Source organism: Anolis carolinensis, chromosome 2 (genome assembly GCF_035594765.1).
Source record: "Anolis carolinensis isolate JA03-04 chromosome 2, rAnoCar3.1.pri, whole genome shotgun sequence".
In the NCBI taxonomy this organism is placed as follows: Eukaryota; Metazoa; Chordata; class Lepidosauria; order Squamata; family Dactyloidae; genus Anolis; species Anolis carolinensis.
The window spans coordinates 9,333,219-9,353,127 of NC_085842.1; the positions used below are offsets into that span (position 1 = coordinate 9,333,219).

At 44.8% G+C, this 19,909-nt stretch overlaps 3 protein-coding genes across 4 annotated transcripts in view; 1 reads left to right on the forward strand and 2 right to left on the reverse strand.

Annotated features, from left to right (window-relative positions):
* Positions 1-1,721: 1,721 nt before the first annotated feature.
* On the reverse strand, positions 1,722-5,482 carry LOC134296960 (zinc finger and SCAN domain-containing protein 12-like). Its single transcript, XM_062973175.1, has 4 exons — positions 5,360-5,482; positions 4,679-4,848; positions 4,307-4,511; positions 1,722-3,026 (listed from the first exon to the last, which is right to left on the reverse strand). The coding sequence occupies exons 2-4, from the start codon at positions 4,691-4,693 to the stop codon at positions 2,344-2,346; spliced, it is 903 nt and encodes a 300-aa protein (XP_062829245.1). The 5' UTR covers positions 4,694-4,848; positions 5,360-5,482; the 3' UTR covers positions 1,722-2,343.
* The window catches only part of LOC134296910 (zinc finger protein 658B-like), a 152,438-nt gene continuing 137,956 nt past the window's right edge, over positions 5,428-19,909 (forward strand). The window contains exon 1 of one of the 2 annotated variants that reach the window (XM_062973047.1): positions 5,428-5,843. The gene's annotated coding sequence lies outside the window, so the exon portion shown is untranslated. Of the gene's footprint in view, positions 5,844-19,477; positions 19,581-19,909 lie in introns of those variants that run through there. The other variant, XM_062973045.1, reaches the window with a different exon arrangement.
* On the reverse strand, positions 5,484-8,748 carry LOC134297188 (zinc finger protein 664-like). Its single transcript, XM_062974316.1, has 2 exons — positions 6,010-8,748; positions 5,484-5,521 (listed from the first exon to the last, which is right to left on the reverse strand). Exons 1-2 carry the CDS (start codon positions 6,593-6,595, stop codon positions 5,484-5,486), a joined length of 624 nt encoding a protein of 207 aa, XP_062830386.1. The 5' UTR covers positions 6,596-8,748.

Below are 19,909 nucleotides of genomic sequence, written 5' to 3' on the forward strand. Positions count from 1 at the left end.
ACAATATTCCTTAGGATGCAGCCCAAAATCCCAGTCTTTTCAGCTGCTGCATCACATTGTTGGCTCATGTTCAACTTGTAGTCCTCTAACACTCCAAGATCCCATCATATGAATGACTGTCAAGCCAGGTGTCACCCATCCTGTTCCTGTGCATGGCCTTTTTCTCATAAGTGTACTACTCTACATATATTCTTGTTGACATTAATTGGGTTAGTTTTGGCTCAGCTCTCCACCATGTTCAGGCCATTTTGAATTCTGATCCTATCTTCTAGACTGTTAGCTATCCCTGCTAATTTGGTTTCATCTGAAAACATGATACGCATATTAAGCAGTACTGGGCCCAGGACAGAACCCTGCGGCACTTCACCCTTTGTCGCTCAAACCATTACAAATCCACCGAACAGGAGTATTATCCAGCCCACTTTTTACTAGTTGTTGGTAAAACCATGGGAGGCCTTTCCACAGGTCTTACTGAAAGCAAGATGTGCTACATCCACTGCATTTCCTTCATCTACCAAGCATGTAACTCTACTGAAAAACAGATTAGTCTGGCATGACTTGTTTTGGAGAAACCCATCTTCCCTTCGGTGATTCCAGACGGCCTTCTTCATGATCTGCTCCAACATCTTCCCTGTTATTTAGGTCAAGATAACTGGATGGTCATTGTTAGGGGACCTCTTTTTGGTCCATTCTTGGAGATAGAGACCACCTTTGCCTCCTCTAGCCTGCTGGGACTTCTCCTGTTTCCAAAAATGAACAAAGAGGATTGACAGTGGTTCTGGGATTACTACTCTTAGTTCAATTCTCTTGGGTATAGTTCACCTGGCCCTGGAGACTTGAATTCATTGAGAGTGGCCAGATATTCCTGGACTCCTTCTTTACCTATTTGGGGTTGCATTTCCCCAGTTGCTCCATCTTGCTCAGGAAGAATACCCATTTCCTTTTGGGAGAAGACTGAGGCCATGTTCTACCTCTTTCCTATCCCCGGTTAGCATTTCACCACCTTCTCCAGGCACAGACCCTACTGTTGCCTCATTTTTTCTTCTGACCACAATTTCTGATTTAGATTGTTAGACCTCTTCCCTACTTAAGCTGGTTAGTTGTTCAAATTCTTTTGTGACCCCCCCCCCTTTCCATTTCTTGTACATGTCACCTTTTCAATCTTAGCTCCTTTGAAAGTTCTTTGAACATCCATTCTGGTTTCTTTACTTTTCTCTTCATTTTTTCCCTCCTTGTTGGTGCTGTTTGCAATTGTACCTTCAGTATTTCTCTTCTAAGGAAACACATTCAATCTTGTCTGTTTCAACAGATATTTGACAATTAAGCCTGGAACCAAAGGCACCCCGGCAGGCCCAGTCCTCCTCTCCCAGGAATCCTTCTGCTTACCTGACTCAGTCCCACTCCATCGCAAAGGGGGAGAAACGGCTGAGGATTCGGCAACAGCATCATTCCAGACCCTGGAGAGAGAGCAAGGGGTGGAAAGCTGGTCACATAAACAGGCCTCAGAGGTGACCATTGCAGTCCTATAAAGAGACCGATGAGGAAACGACCCTAAGAACACAGGCGCATTCAACAGCCCAAGAAGATGTACAATGTGAGGGTTTAGGACTTTATCTCACAAGCAGTGCTGTGAGGATGTTCAAGTGAAACCAGCATTGGGCTTGGTGCAAGAAAGAAAACTGCAAATCAAATTGAAATGACACCTTTAGCAACCCAATGCCTACATATAACAATAATAATAATTTTATTTCTTACTTGCCTCTCCTTGCAGTTTGAGGGGAGTTCCAACACAATTTTAAAAACACAAACTTTGTCAAAATTCAACAAAGATACATATTTCTATAAAAGATCCACATTAAAACTGCCTTTCTATAAAATACATATTAAAGTACATAAAACATCACAGAAAAGACATGAGTTTAAGATATATACCCATCTCAAGGCCAAATGATCCTGCATGTTCACCTTCTGAAGCTCAAACTGTGGGTGTACAATCATCCCCCCAAAGCGGGATTTCCACTGGCACAAAACCCCAAAACTCCCAGAAGAGTTCCTCCTCACCCTGCAAGGCGGCAGCCCCGTCTCCTTCCCGCTTCAGCTCCTTCTGCCTGAGACTCTGGGTGGTGTCTGGTGGAGATTCCTCTGGTGCAGGGACTTCCATGGAGTTATTATTATGGGCCTGGAAGAGCACAGAGCATTCCAGAAGGAGTTTGGGAAAAGTTCAGAAATATCACAGACCTATAGACCTTTTTGGAAAGAATAACTCTGGGATGGGAACCTAGTTTGGAACCAATGCCCCCCTCCCCCTCCCATCATTGTCTATGTTCTATCTTGAGCAGAGCATCAACCAAGCTGACGGTAGAGATGGAGGGGCAGAGCAGGTGGGGAAAGAGGCCGAGGGAGCAGGGCCTTGCTCATCCTCCACATCGGTCCCATCTTGGAAGAAAGGCAGGATGCAAGCTTAACCTGTCCATCAGCCCCCAGGTTAGTGAATCCCAGAGGGAATGCTCTCACCTGTCCTTCCTGCTCCTTGTCCTCGGCCCGACTCAGGAGGAAGCCTTCCGCCAGGGCCACCGCCTGGGAACAGGTCTCTGCCCCACACTCTCGGACCCAGCTCCCCATCTCTGGGGGCAGGATGCTCAGGAACTGCTCCAGGGTCACCAGGTCCAGCACCTCGGCCTTGGTGTGCTGCTCTGGCTTCAGCCACTGGCGGCACAGACCGTGGAGACGACTGCAAACCCCTCTGGGTCCTTCACCCTCTTGGTAGGAGGACTGCCTGAAGTGCTGTGTGTCCGAGCTGTCAAGGTCCACACTCAGGGACTCATGTCTGGTTCTTTCCCAGGATTCCCCACTGCTCCCAGGTCCTGCTTCAGGCCCACATGAGTTGGGTCTCTCCATGTTGGAACCACTCTGGTGAAGAACCCAACCGTACCCAAGATGCTTTTCCTCCCTCTTCTTTCTTTCAAGGGAAAGAAATCCCTCCACAGGCTCTACACCGAGATTCTCAGCCCAAAATCCCGTTTCCTCTGCGAAAGAAAGGCAGAAAGGTTGTGGGACCAGGCTTTTGAGCAATAGTAGCAGCAGAAATGGCAACTATATGATCCAAGGTATAATCACAGACCCGGTTTGTACTTGAAATGCACCTTGAATGTTTATTTAAATGTATATTTATGAAGGTCTGAATGTAACTTAATTTAAATGGAATTTTGAAATGTGACTGTAATTGTTTGATATATGTGTTTTATACTGTAAGCCACCCTGAGTCCCCTTGATGGGTGAGAAGGGCGGGGTAGAAATGTTGTAATATTGTAATTTTGTTCGTTTGTAATAAATAAACATAAAGAAGACTCAACAATGACATGGTTTCATTATAACTGACTCCAACAGAGACTCCGTCTAGACAACAAAATGGGTAGACAAGAATCGGAGAATCAGCGGAACCAACTGCTACAGACAAAAAAACAAGCCAACTGGGAAGCTGCATCAATTTCTTCTGAAAGATTTTACAATTGATGAAGAAATAAAAGAACCTATGAGTCAGTGGGTGAAAAGTCTAGACTGGGCAATAAGTCCATGAGAATGGGAAGAGCTCTGGTAAAAATGACTAAAATTTACAAGGAGTCACACAATTAAATAAAATTTCTACAAAATGATACATAGATGGTAAATAACTCCAGAAAAACTCTCAAATACACACACACACAGAGAGATATATGATATGTTGGGACTTGTCCAAAAGCTAACGAATTCTGAATAAAAATCCACAGAGGAAACTATTCTAGAGTACAAAATCCCATTAAGACCAGAACTTTTTCTACTGGGAAACATCAAGAAAGACTCTTTCTTTATATGACAACAGAAGCAAGAACTGAATACGCAAAACTATGGAAACAACAAGACATGCCAACACCAGAAAACTGGATGACAAAAGGTTTTGAAATGGCCAAATAGGACAAACTAACTTTAGCTGTACAACAAACAAATACACAGAAACTTCCAAGAAGAATGGAAGCCATTCATTGAATTCACAAAGAAGCAAAGGAAGATGGCCACAGCAGGACCTGTTGACTAAAATATTATTAATAGTATACAGTTACATTTTGTACCATTTTTGAACTCTTTATTCAAGAGACTTTGAATAACTGACCTATCAACACTCTTTGATTAGAATATAAAAGGTGGCAAGCCATGTTAGATATTTTAGAGTGAAACATTTATATACAAATACATATTTGTGTAGTGTTTAAATAAAAGAAAAGATAACAAACATAGTGAATTCTCACGCCCACAATCCTAATTGACTAACCAATGGAGCTGCTATTTCGGATCCATCTGGCAGTCGTGATGATGAGATGAAATGCCTGCAAAGAACGGGAAGAGGAGGCGGGAAGGAGGCCGGATCTCCTGGGAAGGCCAGAAGGTCCTGAGGAGAAGAGGGCGTTCGCTTCTGTCTCCGAGGCCCTGTGGATCTCCCCAACCCCGAGGCCATGTCTCTCATCCCGGGGCCTGGGCTGAAGAGAGGGACGTGAAGGCAAAACCAAGGCCAGGCCTCTCTCCCGCCCTCCCTCCCTCTTTCTTGGGATCACAGAAGACACGGAGACACTTCTTTCCTCTTCTCAAAGAGACCTCCTTCGTTCTACAGCAGACCCATCACATTCACTCTTCCAAACAATCCTACCTTTCCTTTTGGCATCCAATGTTCTTTCCACCCTTCAAGCTGAGGTAAAGATTGGCCCTCAGGTCCCGGGAATGGCCGTTCATGGCGGAACGGCGAAGGAAAGGGCCGGGGAAGATTCTGCCCGGAGACGGATGACGTCAGGGAGGGAGGCGGATTCCCATTGGCGGACCCTGGGCGTTGGGAAGAAAAGAAAGGAGGAGCGTCTCTCTCTGTCTAGAGCTCCGTTCGACGGCCGAGAAGCCCCGCCCCTCTCTGGGCATCGTGCCCGCGGCTGCCATGTTGAGCCCGGGCGGAAGTCCACCGAGGAGGGAGGCGTCTTCCTAGAGAGACTCAGGACGAGAGGCGCCTTTTCCTGTCAGAGCGAGCGCGGGAGGGAGAGGAAGGAGGAAGCGGAGGAGGAGGAGGAGGAGGAGGAGGAGGAGGGGTGAGTGTGCGTGTGCGTGTTGGGGGGGGGGGCTGAGTGGGTCCCCGAGTCTCCCCCGCGCCCCCCTCCGGCCTTGGCCTGCCTGGCCCTTCGCCTCAAGGCCTCCCTTCCGGCCTCCCTTCCTGGCCCGGCCTTCCTGCCTCCCCCCCCCCCCCCCCATCTCCATCTCCATCTCCATCTCCACGCAGAGGCGCCTCCCGCTCCTTGGCCTGGCCCCCCCTTCCCCGCTTCACCCGGCGCTTCCTCGGGCAGCCTGCCTGCGATGAGGAGCCGGCCAGGAGAGTCCGGCCCAGAGGCGGGAAGGCGCGGGCGAGTCTGCCTGGAGACGGATGACGCGGAGAGACGAGGCCCATTCCCATTGGCCGATTCCTGGAGTGACCGTTAACGGCAGAAGGGCGGAGCGGGGGGCGGGGGCGTTCCTGCCCGGAGACCGATGACGCCGCTCTGAGAGGAAGGCGGATTCTCATTGGGCGTTGAGAGGAAAGGAAAGAAGGGGCGTGTCTGTCCGCCTGCCTCTCCGCTTCTCTCGGGCCCCGCCCCTCTGTGGGAATCTTGCCCGCGGCCGCCATGTTTCTTGAGGGCGGAAGTGCAGCGAGAGGCGGGAAGACTCCGGGTGGGCGGGGCCGGGCGGCGCTCTTTCCTGTCAGCGCCTTCGAGGGAAGGAACGAAGGAAGGAAGGAAAGAAGGAAAGAGGAGGAGGAGGCCTTTCGGAGAGAGAGAGAGAGAGAGAGAGAGGAGGAGGTGGTGAGTGGGGGAGGGATGGGGGACTTCCGCCCTCCCTCCCTCCCTTCCTTTCTTCCTTCCTTCCTTCCTTCTTCTCGGCCTGTCTGTCTGTCTCTCACTGGCATTTGGAAACAATAGACATTGACAAAATCACGATCTGCCAACTGCAAAAAGCCACCACTTTGCCTGAAGCTCTTTCCACATTCCATGCAGTTATGTGGCTTCTCCCCTGTGTGGGTCCTTTGATGGGTACGGAGATTCACACCATCACTGAAGCTCTTTCCACAGTCCATGCATTTATGTGGCTTGTCCCCTGTGTGGGTCCTTTGATGGATACGCAGCTTTCCACTCTCACTGAAGCTCTTTCCACATTCCACACATTTATGTGGCTTCTCCCCTGTGTGGGTCCTTTGATGGATATTCAGATGTGCACTCCTACTGAAACTCTTTCCACATTCCATGCATTTATATGGCTTCTCTCCTGTGTGGGTCCTTTGATGGATACGCAGACTTCCACTCTCACTGAAGTTTTTTCCACATTCCATGCATTTATGTGGCTTCTCCCCTGTGTGGGTCCTTGGATGGATATTCAGATGTGCACTCTGAGTGAAGCTCTTTCCACATTCCATGCATTTATGTGGCTTCTTCCCAGTGTGAGTTTGTTGATGTTTATTAAGGGAGCTCCTCCCAATGAAACATTTCCCACAGTCCATACAATTATGTAGCTTCACCCCTGTGTGTGATTTTGACAAGGAATCAAGATTTTCCATTCTTTTATATTTATGATTCAAATATTATGCCAGAAGTTGACAATTATGTACTCCAGAACAGGATAAGATTTCCTCTTTTGAGTCTTTGTATTGATTGCTGTAGTCTTCTTTCCTCTTTACCAAGCCCCTCTTCTTACAGCACAATCATTCCTTTCCTCCTTGAATACACAGGCATGTAGTTGAAATATAATTTCTCCAACTTATTTCTTGTTCTTGTCAGTGCTGTGTACTTTCATTTCAGTCCTAAAAAGGGGCAAAGTGTTCTTCAGAAGGTACATTCAGAGGTTACCTGCCAGACAAATGAGAGGAAAATCTCATCAGGAGTGGAGCAAAGAAAGATCTCACTGGACATGAAAAACAATAGCCTAGTGCTGTAGCAAATGCAGGAGAAGAAGGGGAAATGACTAGCCCAACTCAGAGAGCCAATTGCCAAACAAAGAGAAATCCCTGCTCAGATACAAAGGGGATTGTGGCCCAAGATTCTGTGAATGAGATTTCTTGCTCTACAATTGGTTAAGCTTCTAATCCAACCTTTGTAAATGAAGACCTCTAACAGTATGGTCACCACAGAAAGGGGCTAAGGTTGGAAAGCATTTTCCTGATCGTCTCTATCCCTGCAGCATGATCCCTGTCCAACATTTCTAAAGCAAGGCACTTGGTGTCACGCCCGAGGCAACGGAGCACCAAGAACCTGACGCAGAGACCAATATCTATCTAATATCTTTATTAAGTAAATATATAAAAGTAATAAAAACAAGTGAAGAGTATAGTTCAGAAGCAGACCTATCAAATGAGGTCAAATATAGTCCAAAAATGTATTGTCCAATAAATGATATTAGAGTTCAAAGTTTTTAATCCAATAACCGAAACACACACTATTGCCAAGCAATAGTGTGGGGAAAATGCCCAGAGTCTTTGAAGTCCAAGGTAGCTTGAGAACAAGGCTGGAAACAAACTTGAATCTTTAAACAAGGTCCGTGAATGGTATAAAGAAGTTTGGCGAATGGCACTGAATGACAAGCTAACATCAAATTTAAAAGTAAAGAAGGGATTATGGGAAAAAAATGATTTTGAAAGTATTTGGAGAAAATTTCTAGAAAAATTATTGGAAAAAGAAGATGGGAATTTACCTCCAAATGAAGAATTGAACTTTTGGTGGGACTACAGAAGAAGAGATGGCTCTGGGGAAGGGGAGCACAGGGGTGGATGTAAATAAAAGAGGGGGAAATGTATAGAACATGTTTATATAATTGTAACTTTTTTTCAATAATAACAATAAAAAATATTTTAAAAAAAGGTCCGTGACTAGGAACAAGGCGAAACAGAGATTCTAAGAACAAGGTCCGTGGCTAAAAACAAGGCTAGACAAATCTTGAATACTTGATCCGGAAGGCAAGGAACTGGGGTTGCGGACTTTGCGAAGTCCACACAAGGCTGGAAACACGAAGTTGCTTCTGGAGCTGCTCTGTTGACTCCGCAACAATTCTAACGTGCCAGGCACCTATATTAGGGTCTCGTTTTCCCGCCAACGACCTCTTTCCCTAGAGAACGGGAAACGAAACCCAATTTTGTCCAGATGTGAAACTCCTTAGAATTTCCCAAGGGAAGCATGGCTAATCAGCCTGTTGTTTAGCTGCAATCCGTAAGCTCCTGCGAGTCTGTTCTCTCACTCCCCTGTCTGCAGAATAGGACTGTCTCCTAGGGAACGGGGGTGAGGAATGCCCAAGGTCTGTTTTACTGGGTTCTTGGGCGAAAACATCCGGCAGCTGGAAAGATTCCGGCTCTTGTTGAACCGGTGAAAAACCCATGTTTTCGTCTTCATCTGTCACGATTGCACTATGAGCAGGACTACAAGGCCCATGAGGCATCACACCTGGAGACATTGAGAGCACATTAGGCCACAGACATATTGTATTATTACAAGACCTATACCACAAAGGTATGTAATCTCAGGCAGAACAAATGCAAAGAGAGAGAAAAAGAAAAATATTAACTTCTACACTGAGACCACAAAAACAGAGATTGGGATGCAGAAGCACAGTGTAGAAAGACAGTTGCATCTGTCAAGTAGGGAAAATTTAGGTACGCTTTATGCGGGAGGCTAATTTAACTAATCTACAACACCATAAAACTGCTCACGAGGAAAAGAATGAGGAAGAACAGCCACCAATGGACGGTGAAGCAACAGCTCCCCCTGTGGCCTGAATCGTGAAGCTGGAAAGATGTTAAAATGCCTCTGTGTCTGTCTAAAACTGAATGTTGTTTGTCTGTTGGCATTGAATGTTTGCCATATATGTGTTCATTGTAATCCGCCCTGAGTCCCCTTCGGGGTGAGAAAGAAGGGCGAAATATAAATACTGTAAATAAATAAATAAATAAATAAAGGTACTCAGCCTAGCAGTTGGAATGGATGGCCTTTGGGGTCTCCCAAGGAAATAGTACTGTTAAATTTAAGTTGGTTAAAATACCCTAAAAATCAGGGATGTACAAATATTTATGGAACTTGGTGGGAATGATGCCCTGGTTATGTTGTATCACTGAAAATAGAAATTCAAGAGATCGCTCTTGCTGTTTTAAGTTGTTCATAAAAACTTTTTTAAATTCCTCAAAATCAGTGAATGACCTAAATGTTCTGAAACTTGTGTGTGTGTGTGGGGGGGGGGGGGGGGGAGACAGTGGTAAATATGTGCCACCAGGAGGAAGAACATCACCTGCTGCCCTGTTAACTTTAAGATTCTAAGGGGGCCGAGCTTAGCCTGGAAATGGCAGTTATTTTTGTCAGTTAGATTTTGTCAGTTGGTGAAGCACTGGAAGGAAGTGTAGGAAGCTAAAAGGAGCACAGAAATTCACGTCATGTCAGAACTGTGTTCAAGTTAGATTAAGAAACCATATAATGCAGTAATTGAGAAAGTCATGACAATATTGTATTAAAGTCACCTGAAAGATACAAAGAATCCAGTAATGTCAAGACTTTATTTATTTATTTATTTATGCTGTGTGGCAATATCCATCCAGAAATGCATAGACTTAAAAGATTTTTCTTTCCTCATAGAGATTTTGTAGTGGCAACAAGAGGAAAGGAAGTTCAATTTGTCTATTAATAACATATTTTGATTTACCAAATGCAGTCTCCGATCTGTCCCTCGTGCTACGGTGCCTTCCAGTTCATTTAGTTAAGCACAGAGATAGAACACTCCCTCCCTTGCGCAATTACATAACGAAAAAAGTAATGAAATATTTACAGTAAAACCCCGCTCGTTTGAGCCCCACTCGTTCAAGCCTCCGTGCAATCCGAGCAGGTGAACGGGGAGGGCCGCAAAGGCCCTTCCCGTTCACCTGCTCACTGACGTGCGTGTTGCTAGGTAGATAGCAAGCTACCTAGCAACATGCACAGGGCGCTCGCCCCTTGGGAGGTGGCCCCTGCGTGTTGCTAGGTAGATAGTAAGCTACCTAGCAACACGCAGGGGTCACCTCCCAAGGGGCGAGCGCCCCATGCGTGTTGCTTGGTAGCTTGCTTTCTACCTAGCAACACGCATGTCCGACTCTTTCGCCACGCCGGGCACCAGTGTTGCTGGGCCCGGCGTGACGAAGGAGCCGAGGTACGGGCGGGCAGGTGGGTGAACGGGGAGGGCTTTTGCGGCCCTCCCCATTCACCCACTCAATGGAGGTCTCCCCTCCGCTGGAAGGCAGCATGGATCCGGAAGGGTGCAAACTCCTCCGGATTCATGCTGCCTCCCAACCGAGAGGCCTGGTAATCCGAGTCATCCGGTTGACCGAGCTTAGGTCCGCCCGTTTGACTCGGACTACCGGGGTTCTACTGTACTTTCAATATGCAGCCCTGCTTGGCCCTATGTGTAGGATTAATTGTGAGGGGGACATGGGTTTAAAAAGAGATTTTTCAGAGATATCTCTAATGACTATAAGTCCCATATGTTCTGATTGTCTACTATTTGACCTAATTTGCAAAAGGCCTTTGCGATGCCTATGTCTGAGTGGGGCCCTATGTTTGAAAGAAAACGTTGATATTTGGAAAAGGTTGTTGCAGAAAGGGGAGTTACATTTACATCAGGCCATAACTGGTTAGATCGTACTCCCTAGGGGCCGGGCTGTGGCGCAGCTGGCTAGTAACCAGCTGCTATAAATCACTACTGACCGAGAGGTCATGAGTTCGAAGCCCGGGTCGGGTTAAGCCTCCGACCATTAAAAAAAAATAGCCCCGGCTTGCTGTTGACCTAGCAGCCCCGAAAGACAGTTGCATCTGTCAAGTAGGGAAAATTTAAGGTACGCTTTATGCGGGAGGCTAATTTAACTAATCTACAACACCATAAAACTGCTCACGAGGAAAAGAAGAGGAAGAACAGCCACCAATGGACAGTGAAGCAACAGCTCCCCCTGTGGCCGGAACCGTGAAGCTGGAAAGATGTTAAAAATGCCTCTGTGTCTGTCTAAAACTGAATGTTGTTTGTCTGTTGGCATTGAATGTTTGCCATATATGTGTTCATTGTAATCCGCCCTGAGTCCCCTTCGGGGTGAGAAAGAAGGGCGGAATATAAATACTGTAAATAAATAATAAATAAATAGAGTTCCCAGCGAATTTGGACAAAGGATCACAAAGAAGGAATCCAGAGGGAACCATTACGGAATGGATGCTTGACAGAAATACCGCGATATAACATATAGTTGGAATAAGAGAAGCCTGAAATAAGTTGGGAGATAGTACAGACCTGCAACTTCCCTACTGAAACAGGGGGCCAGTCAGTCAATTCAGAAGAATCTATCACTGAGCTTTGACTTTCCAAAAGAGGGTGGAAAAATGACTATATCCATTTGATGGAGAGATTGATGGGGTTGAATTACTTGAATTTCTCAGTCCATTGACCAAGCACCAAAACTGCTTAGAGCATTTTCTGAGGCAAGGAGGAGACAGCAGTTATTATAAATGGAAGAACGTCTGGTTTGGTAAAAATCCCATATGTCAAGAGTTAAATAAATATGAAGAATGGCTAAGTAAACTTGAAAAGCAAGAAATATCTGTGAAAATGGGAGAGTGGTTCAGAATCTGTCAATAAGAGTAAAAGAAAACGTGTATAAAGTCATATGGAGATGGTATACCACACCGGTTAAATGACACGAGATACATAGGAAACAAAGTAATCACTGCTGGAGATCTGGAATGCACAAAGGGACATATTTCCACTTATGGTGGGAATGCCCCTAGCTGAAGCGTTTCTGGAACAATACCCTATTTCCCCAAAAACAAGACATCCCCTGAAAATAAGACCTAGTAGAGGTTTTGCTGAATTGCTAAATATAAGGCCTCCCCCCCCCCCAAAAAAAAAGACCTAGCAAAGTTTTGTTTGGAAGCATGCCCGCCAAACAGAGCTTGGAGGATGGGTAAATGTACGTGCCATAGATTATTGTACATGGAAATAATGGTAGTAACAAGAAATTCTTGATAGGATTCACAGTTTGTCTGGTTATGCTTGTTTGTGATGACAACTACTGTACAGTATATAATAAATGTTCATTCTTTTGTTCAACAATAAATGTGAATTCTTCTTCATGGAAAAATAAGACATCCCCTGAAAATAAGACCTAGTGCATCTTTGGGAGCAAAAATTAATATACTGTCTTATTTTTGAGGAAACAGGGTATATTTATGGAAATAGGGAACATTATAGGATAAACATTGCCCCGGATGCTACCGTGTTTCCCCGAAAATAAGACAGTGTCTTATATTAATTTTTGCTCCCAAAGATGCACTAGGTCTTATTTTCAGGGGATGTCTTATTTTTCCATGAAGAAGAATTAATATTTATTGTTGAATAAATAAAATGAACATTTATTCTATACTGTACAGTAGTTGCCATCATAAACCAGCATAACCAGACAAACTGTGAATTTCTTGTTACTACCAATATTTCCATGTACAACACTCTATGGTACGTACATTTACCGATCCTGCATGCTCTGATGTTCTGTTTGTTGCCCATGCTTCAAAACAAAAACTTTGCTAGGTCTTACTTTCAGGGGAGGCCTTATATTTAGCAATTCAGCAAAACCTCTACTAGGTCTTATTTTCTGGGGATGTCTTATTTTAGGGGAAACAGGGTAGGTTACCATTACTAATGGATGCCACAAAGTTGAATTTAGAATTGGAAGAAAAAGAATTGGTGATTATTTTACTCACAGTGGGAAGACTTGTGATTGCAAGGAATGGGAAGATAGTAACCAATAGGCATGGGCATGAAATTCATTCTTACCATTTCTTCCATGTCTTCCATTTATTCGGAAGCATGAAACAGAAAGCCCCCCTCCCCACACAAAACTCAGCTCGACACGAAAGCCTGCTTTCATGTGGAGCCAAAATTTCATGCATGCACACTTCTTCTCTTTTTCCTCCTCACTTCACTTCACTTCACTTCATTTCTTAACTAGCTGTGCCCGGCCACGCGTTGCTGTGGCGAAGTCTGGTGGTCTGGGAAATAAAGTATTGAGGAATTGGTGGTAGTTAAGGTCAAGGGTAAAGGTTTTCCCCAGACATTAAGACCAGTCGTGTCTGACTCTGGGGGTTGGGGCTCATCTCCATTTCTAAGCCGAAGAGCCGGCGTTGTCCGTAGACTCCTCCAAGGTCATGTGGGATGACTACATGGAGCGGCGTTACCTTCCCGCCGGAGCAGTACCTATTGATGCACTCACATTTGCATGTTTTCGAACTTCTGGGTTGGCAGAAGCTGGAGCTAACAGTGGGGGCTCTCTCCGCTCCCCCAATTCAAACCTGTGGCCTTTCAGTCCAGAAGTTCAGCAGTTCAGCTCTTTAACACGCTACGCCATCAGGGGATATTATTTCCTAAAGGTTGTGAATACACAATATTTCTGATTGGTTTTTTTTGTCTGTTGGAGGCAAGTATGAATGCTGCAATTAGGAAAAATGATTAGGATGTAATGGCCTTGCAGCTTTAAAGCCTGGCTCTTTCCTCCCTGAGTGAATTTTTTGTTGGGAGGTGTTAGCTGGCCCTGATTGTTTCCTGTCTGGAATTCCCTTGTTTTCAGAGTGGTGTTGTTTGCGATATTTTATGTGCTTCTACTGTCTGTGGCCCTGAGAAAACAGAGGATTTTCCAGACTTTGATGATGGGAATACTTTGTTGGGAGGTGTTAGCTGGCCCTGATTGTTTCCTGTCTGGAATACCCTTGTTTACAGAGTGGTGTTGTTTGCGATATTTTATGTGCTTCTACTGTCTGTGGCCCTGAGAAAACAGGATTTGCCAGACTTTGATGATGGGAATACTTTGTTGGGAGGTGTTAGCTGGCCCTAATTGTTTCCTGTGTGGAATTCCCCTGTTTATTTACTGTCCTGGTTTTAGAGATTATATTGTTCTGCATTATTCTATCCCAGTAATTATTTTATATTAAAGAAGAATCTCACTTATCCAACATTCGCTTATACAATGTTCTGGATTATCCAACGCAGTCTGCCTTTTCATAATCAATGTTTTTGTAGTCAGTGTTTTAAATTCATTGTGATATTTTAGTGGTAAATTTGTAAATACAGTACAGTAGAGTCTCACTTATCCAACATAAACGGGCCGGTAGAACGTTGGATAAGCGAATATGTTGGATAATGAGGAATTAAGGATAACCCTATTAAACATCAAATTAAGTTATGATTTTACAAATTTTAAGCACCAAAACATCATGTTAGACAACAAATTTGTCAGAAAAAGTAGTTCAGTACACAGTAATGCTATATAGTAATTACTGTATTTATGAATTTAGCACCAAAATATCACGATATATTGAAAGCATTGACTACAAAAATGCGTTGGATAATCCAGAACGTTGGATAAGCGAGTGTTGGATAAGTGAGACTCTACTGTAAATACTACATAGCATTACTGCGCATGGAACTACTTTTTCTGTCAAATTTGGTGTATAATATGATGTTTTGGTGCTTAATTTGTATAACGATTACCTAATTTGATGTTTAATTGGCTTTTCCTGAATCCCTTCTTATTATCCAACATATTCACTTATCCTGCCGGCCTGTTTACGTTGGATAAGTGAGATTCTACTGTATATTTCTAATCTTATATTATCTGCTCAGAACTGGATTATCTGAGGCCCCTTCTTCACAGCTGTATAAAATGCACACTGAAGTGGATTATATGGAAGTGTGGAGTCAAGGTAATCCAGTGCAAAGCAGATAATATAAGATTATAAATGGGTTATATAGCTGTGTGGAAGGGCCTTGAATCTACACTGCCATATAATCCAGTGCAAATTAGATAATCTGTGGAAGAAGTCTAAGTGAGGCCTAAATCTGCCTGTCCCCTAACTGAACCCTGGCTGTCCCTTGGTTGCTAGGCAACCAAGTGGGCAGAGATTAGCCCTCTAAACTGGCAGCAATTGGATAAAAAAAATTATTGCTCTCCCTCTAATTAGGACTTTATTTTTCTTTTCTTTTGGTTGTATCAACCTTGAGGCGTGGATGATGGGTTGTGTTGTCAAATTTTGGGGTTGGGGGGCCTGTACTTTTGTTGTTTTGTGAATTGCCGTGATGCCATCACTCTTTTATATATATAGATTAGTCGCTCTCCACCAGAGTGCTCCAAGCGACTTACAATTTAAAATATCATTCCACAATATAAAAACATTCAACATAAAAACATTCAACAGTGACTATTTAGTAAATTAGATCTGATTTACTTAAATGCACAACCAAACAGCCAAGTCTTGAGCGCTTTTACAAAAGATCGCAACTCTGATATTGCTCTAACATATGGAGGCAATGAGTTCCACAGAATTGGAGCATAGGTCGATAAGGCTGTACGCCTTGTGTGTGTGTGTGTGGGTGTGTGATTGCTGGCTGCAGGCAGGCAGTGAGAGGTGAATGTGCGCTTGCCAGGCCTGCCTGCGCCCTGCCACACACACACTTTCTGTCCAGTGAGAGTTTGTGTGTGGCGTGGGGTGTGCAGGCAGGCCTGGAAAGCTTCTGCGCACCTCTCACTGCCTGCCTGCAGCTGAGCGCCTGCACAGTCACACACCCCACCACACGCACACGTCCCGCTGCCCACCAAAGGAGGGAGGGGCAGTGGTTCCTTCCTGCTTGCTTGCTGAGGTCTGGATGTGGGGCTGCCTGGCCATGACTTCTGTGAGTTAATGCAGGGCATTGTGGGCATCAGGGGAGGAGGAGGAGGAAGAGAAGAAGTGCAGTGCCTGCCAGGCAGCCGAACGCCTCAGGAAGGGGAGCCAGTGGGTAGGACGCCCCCCCCCCCCATAATGGGACGATTTTTGGGCCCTTGAAACAAAACAATCGAAAGCAACCCTCCCAATTTCGGGAGGCTTTCCGAAAACAGATCAAGCCCCGCAACAAAAGCCGGAAACGAAACGTGGCAAGCTTTTACCCGAATGTACACCACTAGTAACCAATCTCACGCCAGAAATATGGGATGGGGAGGTACGCTTGAGGCCCAGGTGTCGGCCGTGGCCGGGAGGGCCTTTGCACAATTAAAACTTGTGCGCCAGCTGCATCCATACCTCAAGAAGTCTGATCTGACCACGGTGGTCCATGCCTTAGTTACCTCTAGACTGGATTATTGCAATGCGCGCTATGTGGGGCTGCCTTTGAAGACGGCTCGGAAATTACAATTACAACACTCAGCAGCCAGGCTTCTAACCGGAGCAAATTACAGGGCGCGCTCAACGCCTCTGTTTAAGGAGCTCCACTGGCTGCCATTTACTTTCCGGGCCCAATTCAAGGTGCAGGTTCTTACCTACAAAGCCCTAAACGGTTTGGGACCCACCTACCTTAGAGACCGCATCTCCCCCTATGAACCCGCACGTTCTCTTCGCTCGTCGGGGGAGGCCCTCCTCTCGCTCCCACCACCCTCACAGTCGTGGTTGGTGGGGACAAGAGAGAGAGGGCCTTCTCCGTCGTGGCCCCCCGGCTTTGGAACTCGCTCCCTAGAGAGATCAGGCAGGCCCCTACCCTCCTCTCCTTCCGGAAGAGGCTAAAAACCTGGCTCTTCCAAAAGGCCTTTGATGATTAATTGTTGTGGGTTTGATTTATCTGCCCATTCTACAATAGCTCCATCATTGATGCTTTGCCATTATTACATTGCACTTTATTGTCCAATTTAGCTGTGAAACTACCTCTACCCATTTTGGAATATTCTGCACTTTGGCCTAGATCTGTGTATTAGTCTCTTGTTTTTAACATTTTATGCTGTATGTTGATTTTAATGACTGTTTTATTGATGCTGATGTTTTTATTGTTGGGATAGTTGTTTTATTGTTTTGTTGTTGTTATTATATTGTATCGGGCAAGGCCTCATGTAAGCCGCCTCGAGTCCCTTCGGGGAGATGGGGTGGGGTATAAAAATAAAGTTATTATTATTATTATTATTGTTGTTGTTGTTATTATTACGGAATGTAGCCTTAAATGATAAACCATCAATGAAAAAGAGGGTGTTCAGAGGCGAAATTAAGAGATCAGATTTCAATTCATATTGGTCAGTTTTTATTAAATTCAACCAGTAAACAAATGTTATATGCTAAATTCCTGACCAACAAGTTGTACTGTTTTCCTTTTTTACTCTCTAAAATATATTTTATGGCAAAAGAAATTATACTTGTTCAGGCCTTGAGAGTGGGTTACGTGTTTGTAAAATGTTCATTCTTTTGTGTTCTTTTATACTGTAAATTGTTAATGTATGTAAATAAAATTTATATAAAAAATTTAAAAAGAGCTGTTTGTTGTTGTTGTTGTTGTATTTATACCCTGCTGTACCTTCCCAAAGGGGACTCAAAGCGATTTGACATATAAAATCATTAGAATACACTTTGAAATATACAAATATATAAACATTAAAACAGAATTAAACACAAACAGCACTAAAAATGGACAGTTCAATATCAATGAAAAATATCCAAAGTTAAAAACTGCAGCACCCACTAACCTGATCTTAAAAACCTTCCTCTTCAAAAGGCTGCCTAAATAAAAAAAAGTTATAGCCTGCCATCTAAAGGACAACAGGGAGGGGGCCATCCGGCTTCCCATGGCAAGGAGTTCCAGAGTTGAGGGGCATTTGCCACTGAGAAGGAAGGAAGGTCCGCTCTCTCGTTCCCACCAGTAAAGCTTGAGATGGAGGTGGGACCGAGAGAAGGAAGGGCCTCTCCTGAGGGGATCTCAGGGCCCGGGGAGGTTCATCCAAGGGGATGCGGTCAGCCAAACAGCCTGGACCTGAACCATCTAGGGCTTTAAAGGTCAAAACCAGCACTTTGAATTGTGCCCGGTAACAGACTGGCAGTCGGTGGAGGGGGGATGTCCAGTGCCTGTAGCAAGTCCCAGTTGGCAACCTGGCTGCTGCTCTTTGAATCAGTTGAAGTTCCCACCAACCATTCATGAGAGAGAAGGGCCTCTCTTGAAGATCTCAGCCAAATACCCTGGACCTTTTTTGTGTGTATTTCAGGAGCGACTTGAGAAACTGCAAGTTGTTTCTGGTGTGAGAGAATTGGCCTTCTGCAAGAAAGTTTCCCAGGGGACATTGCCCAGATGTTTTGATGTTTTTACCATCTTTGTGGGAGGCTTCACTCATGTCTCTGCATGGAGCTGGAGCTGATAGAGGGAGCTCATCCGTGCTCTCCCCAGGTTGGATTCAAACCTGGCAGCTTTCAGGTCAGCAACCCAACCTTCAAGTTACAAGGCTTTAACCCACTGCACCACAGGTAGCTCCTAGCCTGGACCAGGACCATCCAAATAATAATAATAATAATAGTAATAATAATAATAATAATAATAATAATAATAATAATAATAATAATAATAGACATTGACAAAATTACGATCTGTCAACTGCAAAAGGCTACCCTACTGGGATCTGCACGCATCATCCGAAAATACATCACACAATCCTAGACACTTGGGAAGTGTTCGACTTGTGATTTTGTGATACGAAATCCAGTATATCTATCTTGTTTGCTGTGTCATACAATGTAATAATAATAATAATAAAAATTGAAGGAAAAGCTGACAAGGAGAAGACCTGGCTCTGGCTCACAAATGGGACCCTGAAGAAGGAGACAGAAGGCCTGATCCTTGCAGCCCAGGAGCAAGCCATCAGGACAAAGGCAATTCAGGCCAAGATCGAAAAATCAGCTGATGACCCAAAATGCAGACTGTGCAAGGAAACCGACGAAACCATGGATCATATCCTCAGCTGCTGTAAGAAAATTGCACAGACAGACTAAAACAGAGGCACAACTATGTGGCCCAAATGATTCATTGGAACTTATGCCTCAAGTGCCACCTGCCAGCAGCAAAGAACTGGTGGGATCACAAACCTGCAAAAGTATTGGAAAATGAGCACGCAAAGAGACTGTGGGACTTCCGAATCCAGACTGACAAAGTTCTGGAACACAACACACCAGACATCACAGTTGTGGAAAAGAAAAAGGTTTGGATCATTGATGTTGCCATCCCAGGTGACAGTCGCATTGACGAAAAACAACAGGAAAAACTCAGCCGCTATCAGGACCTCAAGATTGAACTTCAAAGACTCTGGCAGAAACCAGTGCAGGTGGTCCCGGTGGTGATGGGCACACTGGGTGCCGTGCCGAAAGATCTCAGCCACTGGCATTTGGAAACAATAGACATTGACAAAATCACGATCTGCCAACTGCAAAAAGCCACCCTGCTGGGATCTGCACGCATCATCCGAAAATACATCACACAGTCCTAGACACTTGGGAAGTGTTCGACTTGTGATTTTGTGAAGCGAAACCCAGCATATCTATCTTGTTTGCTGTGTCATACAACGTCGTTGTGTCAATAATAATAATAATAATAATAATAGAAGCATAGAATCCAAGAGTTTGGAGAGAATCCTAGGGGCCATCCAGCCCAACCCTTTCTACTATGCAGCTGGACACAACCCAAGCTTTCACAACACATGGACAACGCATAAATACTATACAATACTAAAGGTAAAGGTTTCCCTCTGACGTTAAGTCCAGTCATGTCTGACTCTGGGGCCTGGTGCTCATCTCCATTTCTAAGCCAAAGAGCCGGCGTTGTCCGTAGACTCCTTCCCGCCGGAGCAGTACCTATTGATGCACTCACATTTGCATGTTTTCGAACTTCTGGGTTGGTAGAAGCTGGGGCTAACAGTGGGGGCTCTCTCCGCTCCCCCAATTCAAACCTGTGGCCTTTCGGTCCAGAAGTTCAGCAGCTCAGCGCTTTAACACGCTGCGCCATCAGGGGATATTATTTCCTAAAGGTTGTGAATATACAATATTTCTGATTGGTTTTTTTT

Coding starts and splice junctions, on each gene's coding strand:
- LOC134296960 (XM_062973175.1), bottom strand. Junction 3,027..4,306: donor CCGAAATAGCAGCTCCATTG/GTTAGTCAATTA, acceptor TTTCTTTCGCAG/AGGAAACGGGATTTTGGGCT.
- LOC134297188 (XM_062974316.1), bottom strand. CDS start 6,595: ATGGAAAATCTTGATTCCTTGTCAAAATCACACACAGGGGTGAAGCTA. Junction 5,522..6,009: donor ATGTGGAAAGAGCTTCAGGC/AAAGTGGTGGCT, acceptor GTCTCCGGGCAG/GAACGCCCCCGCCCCCCGCT.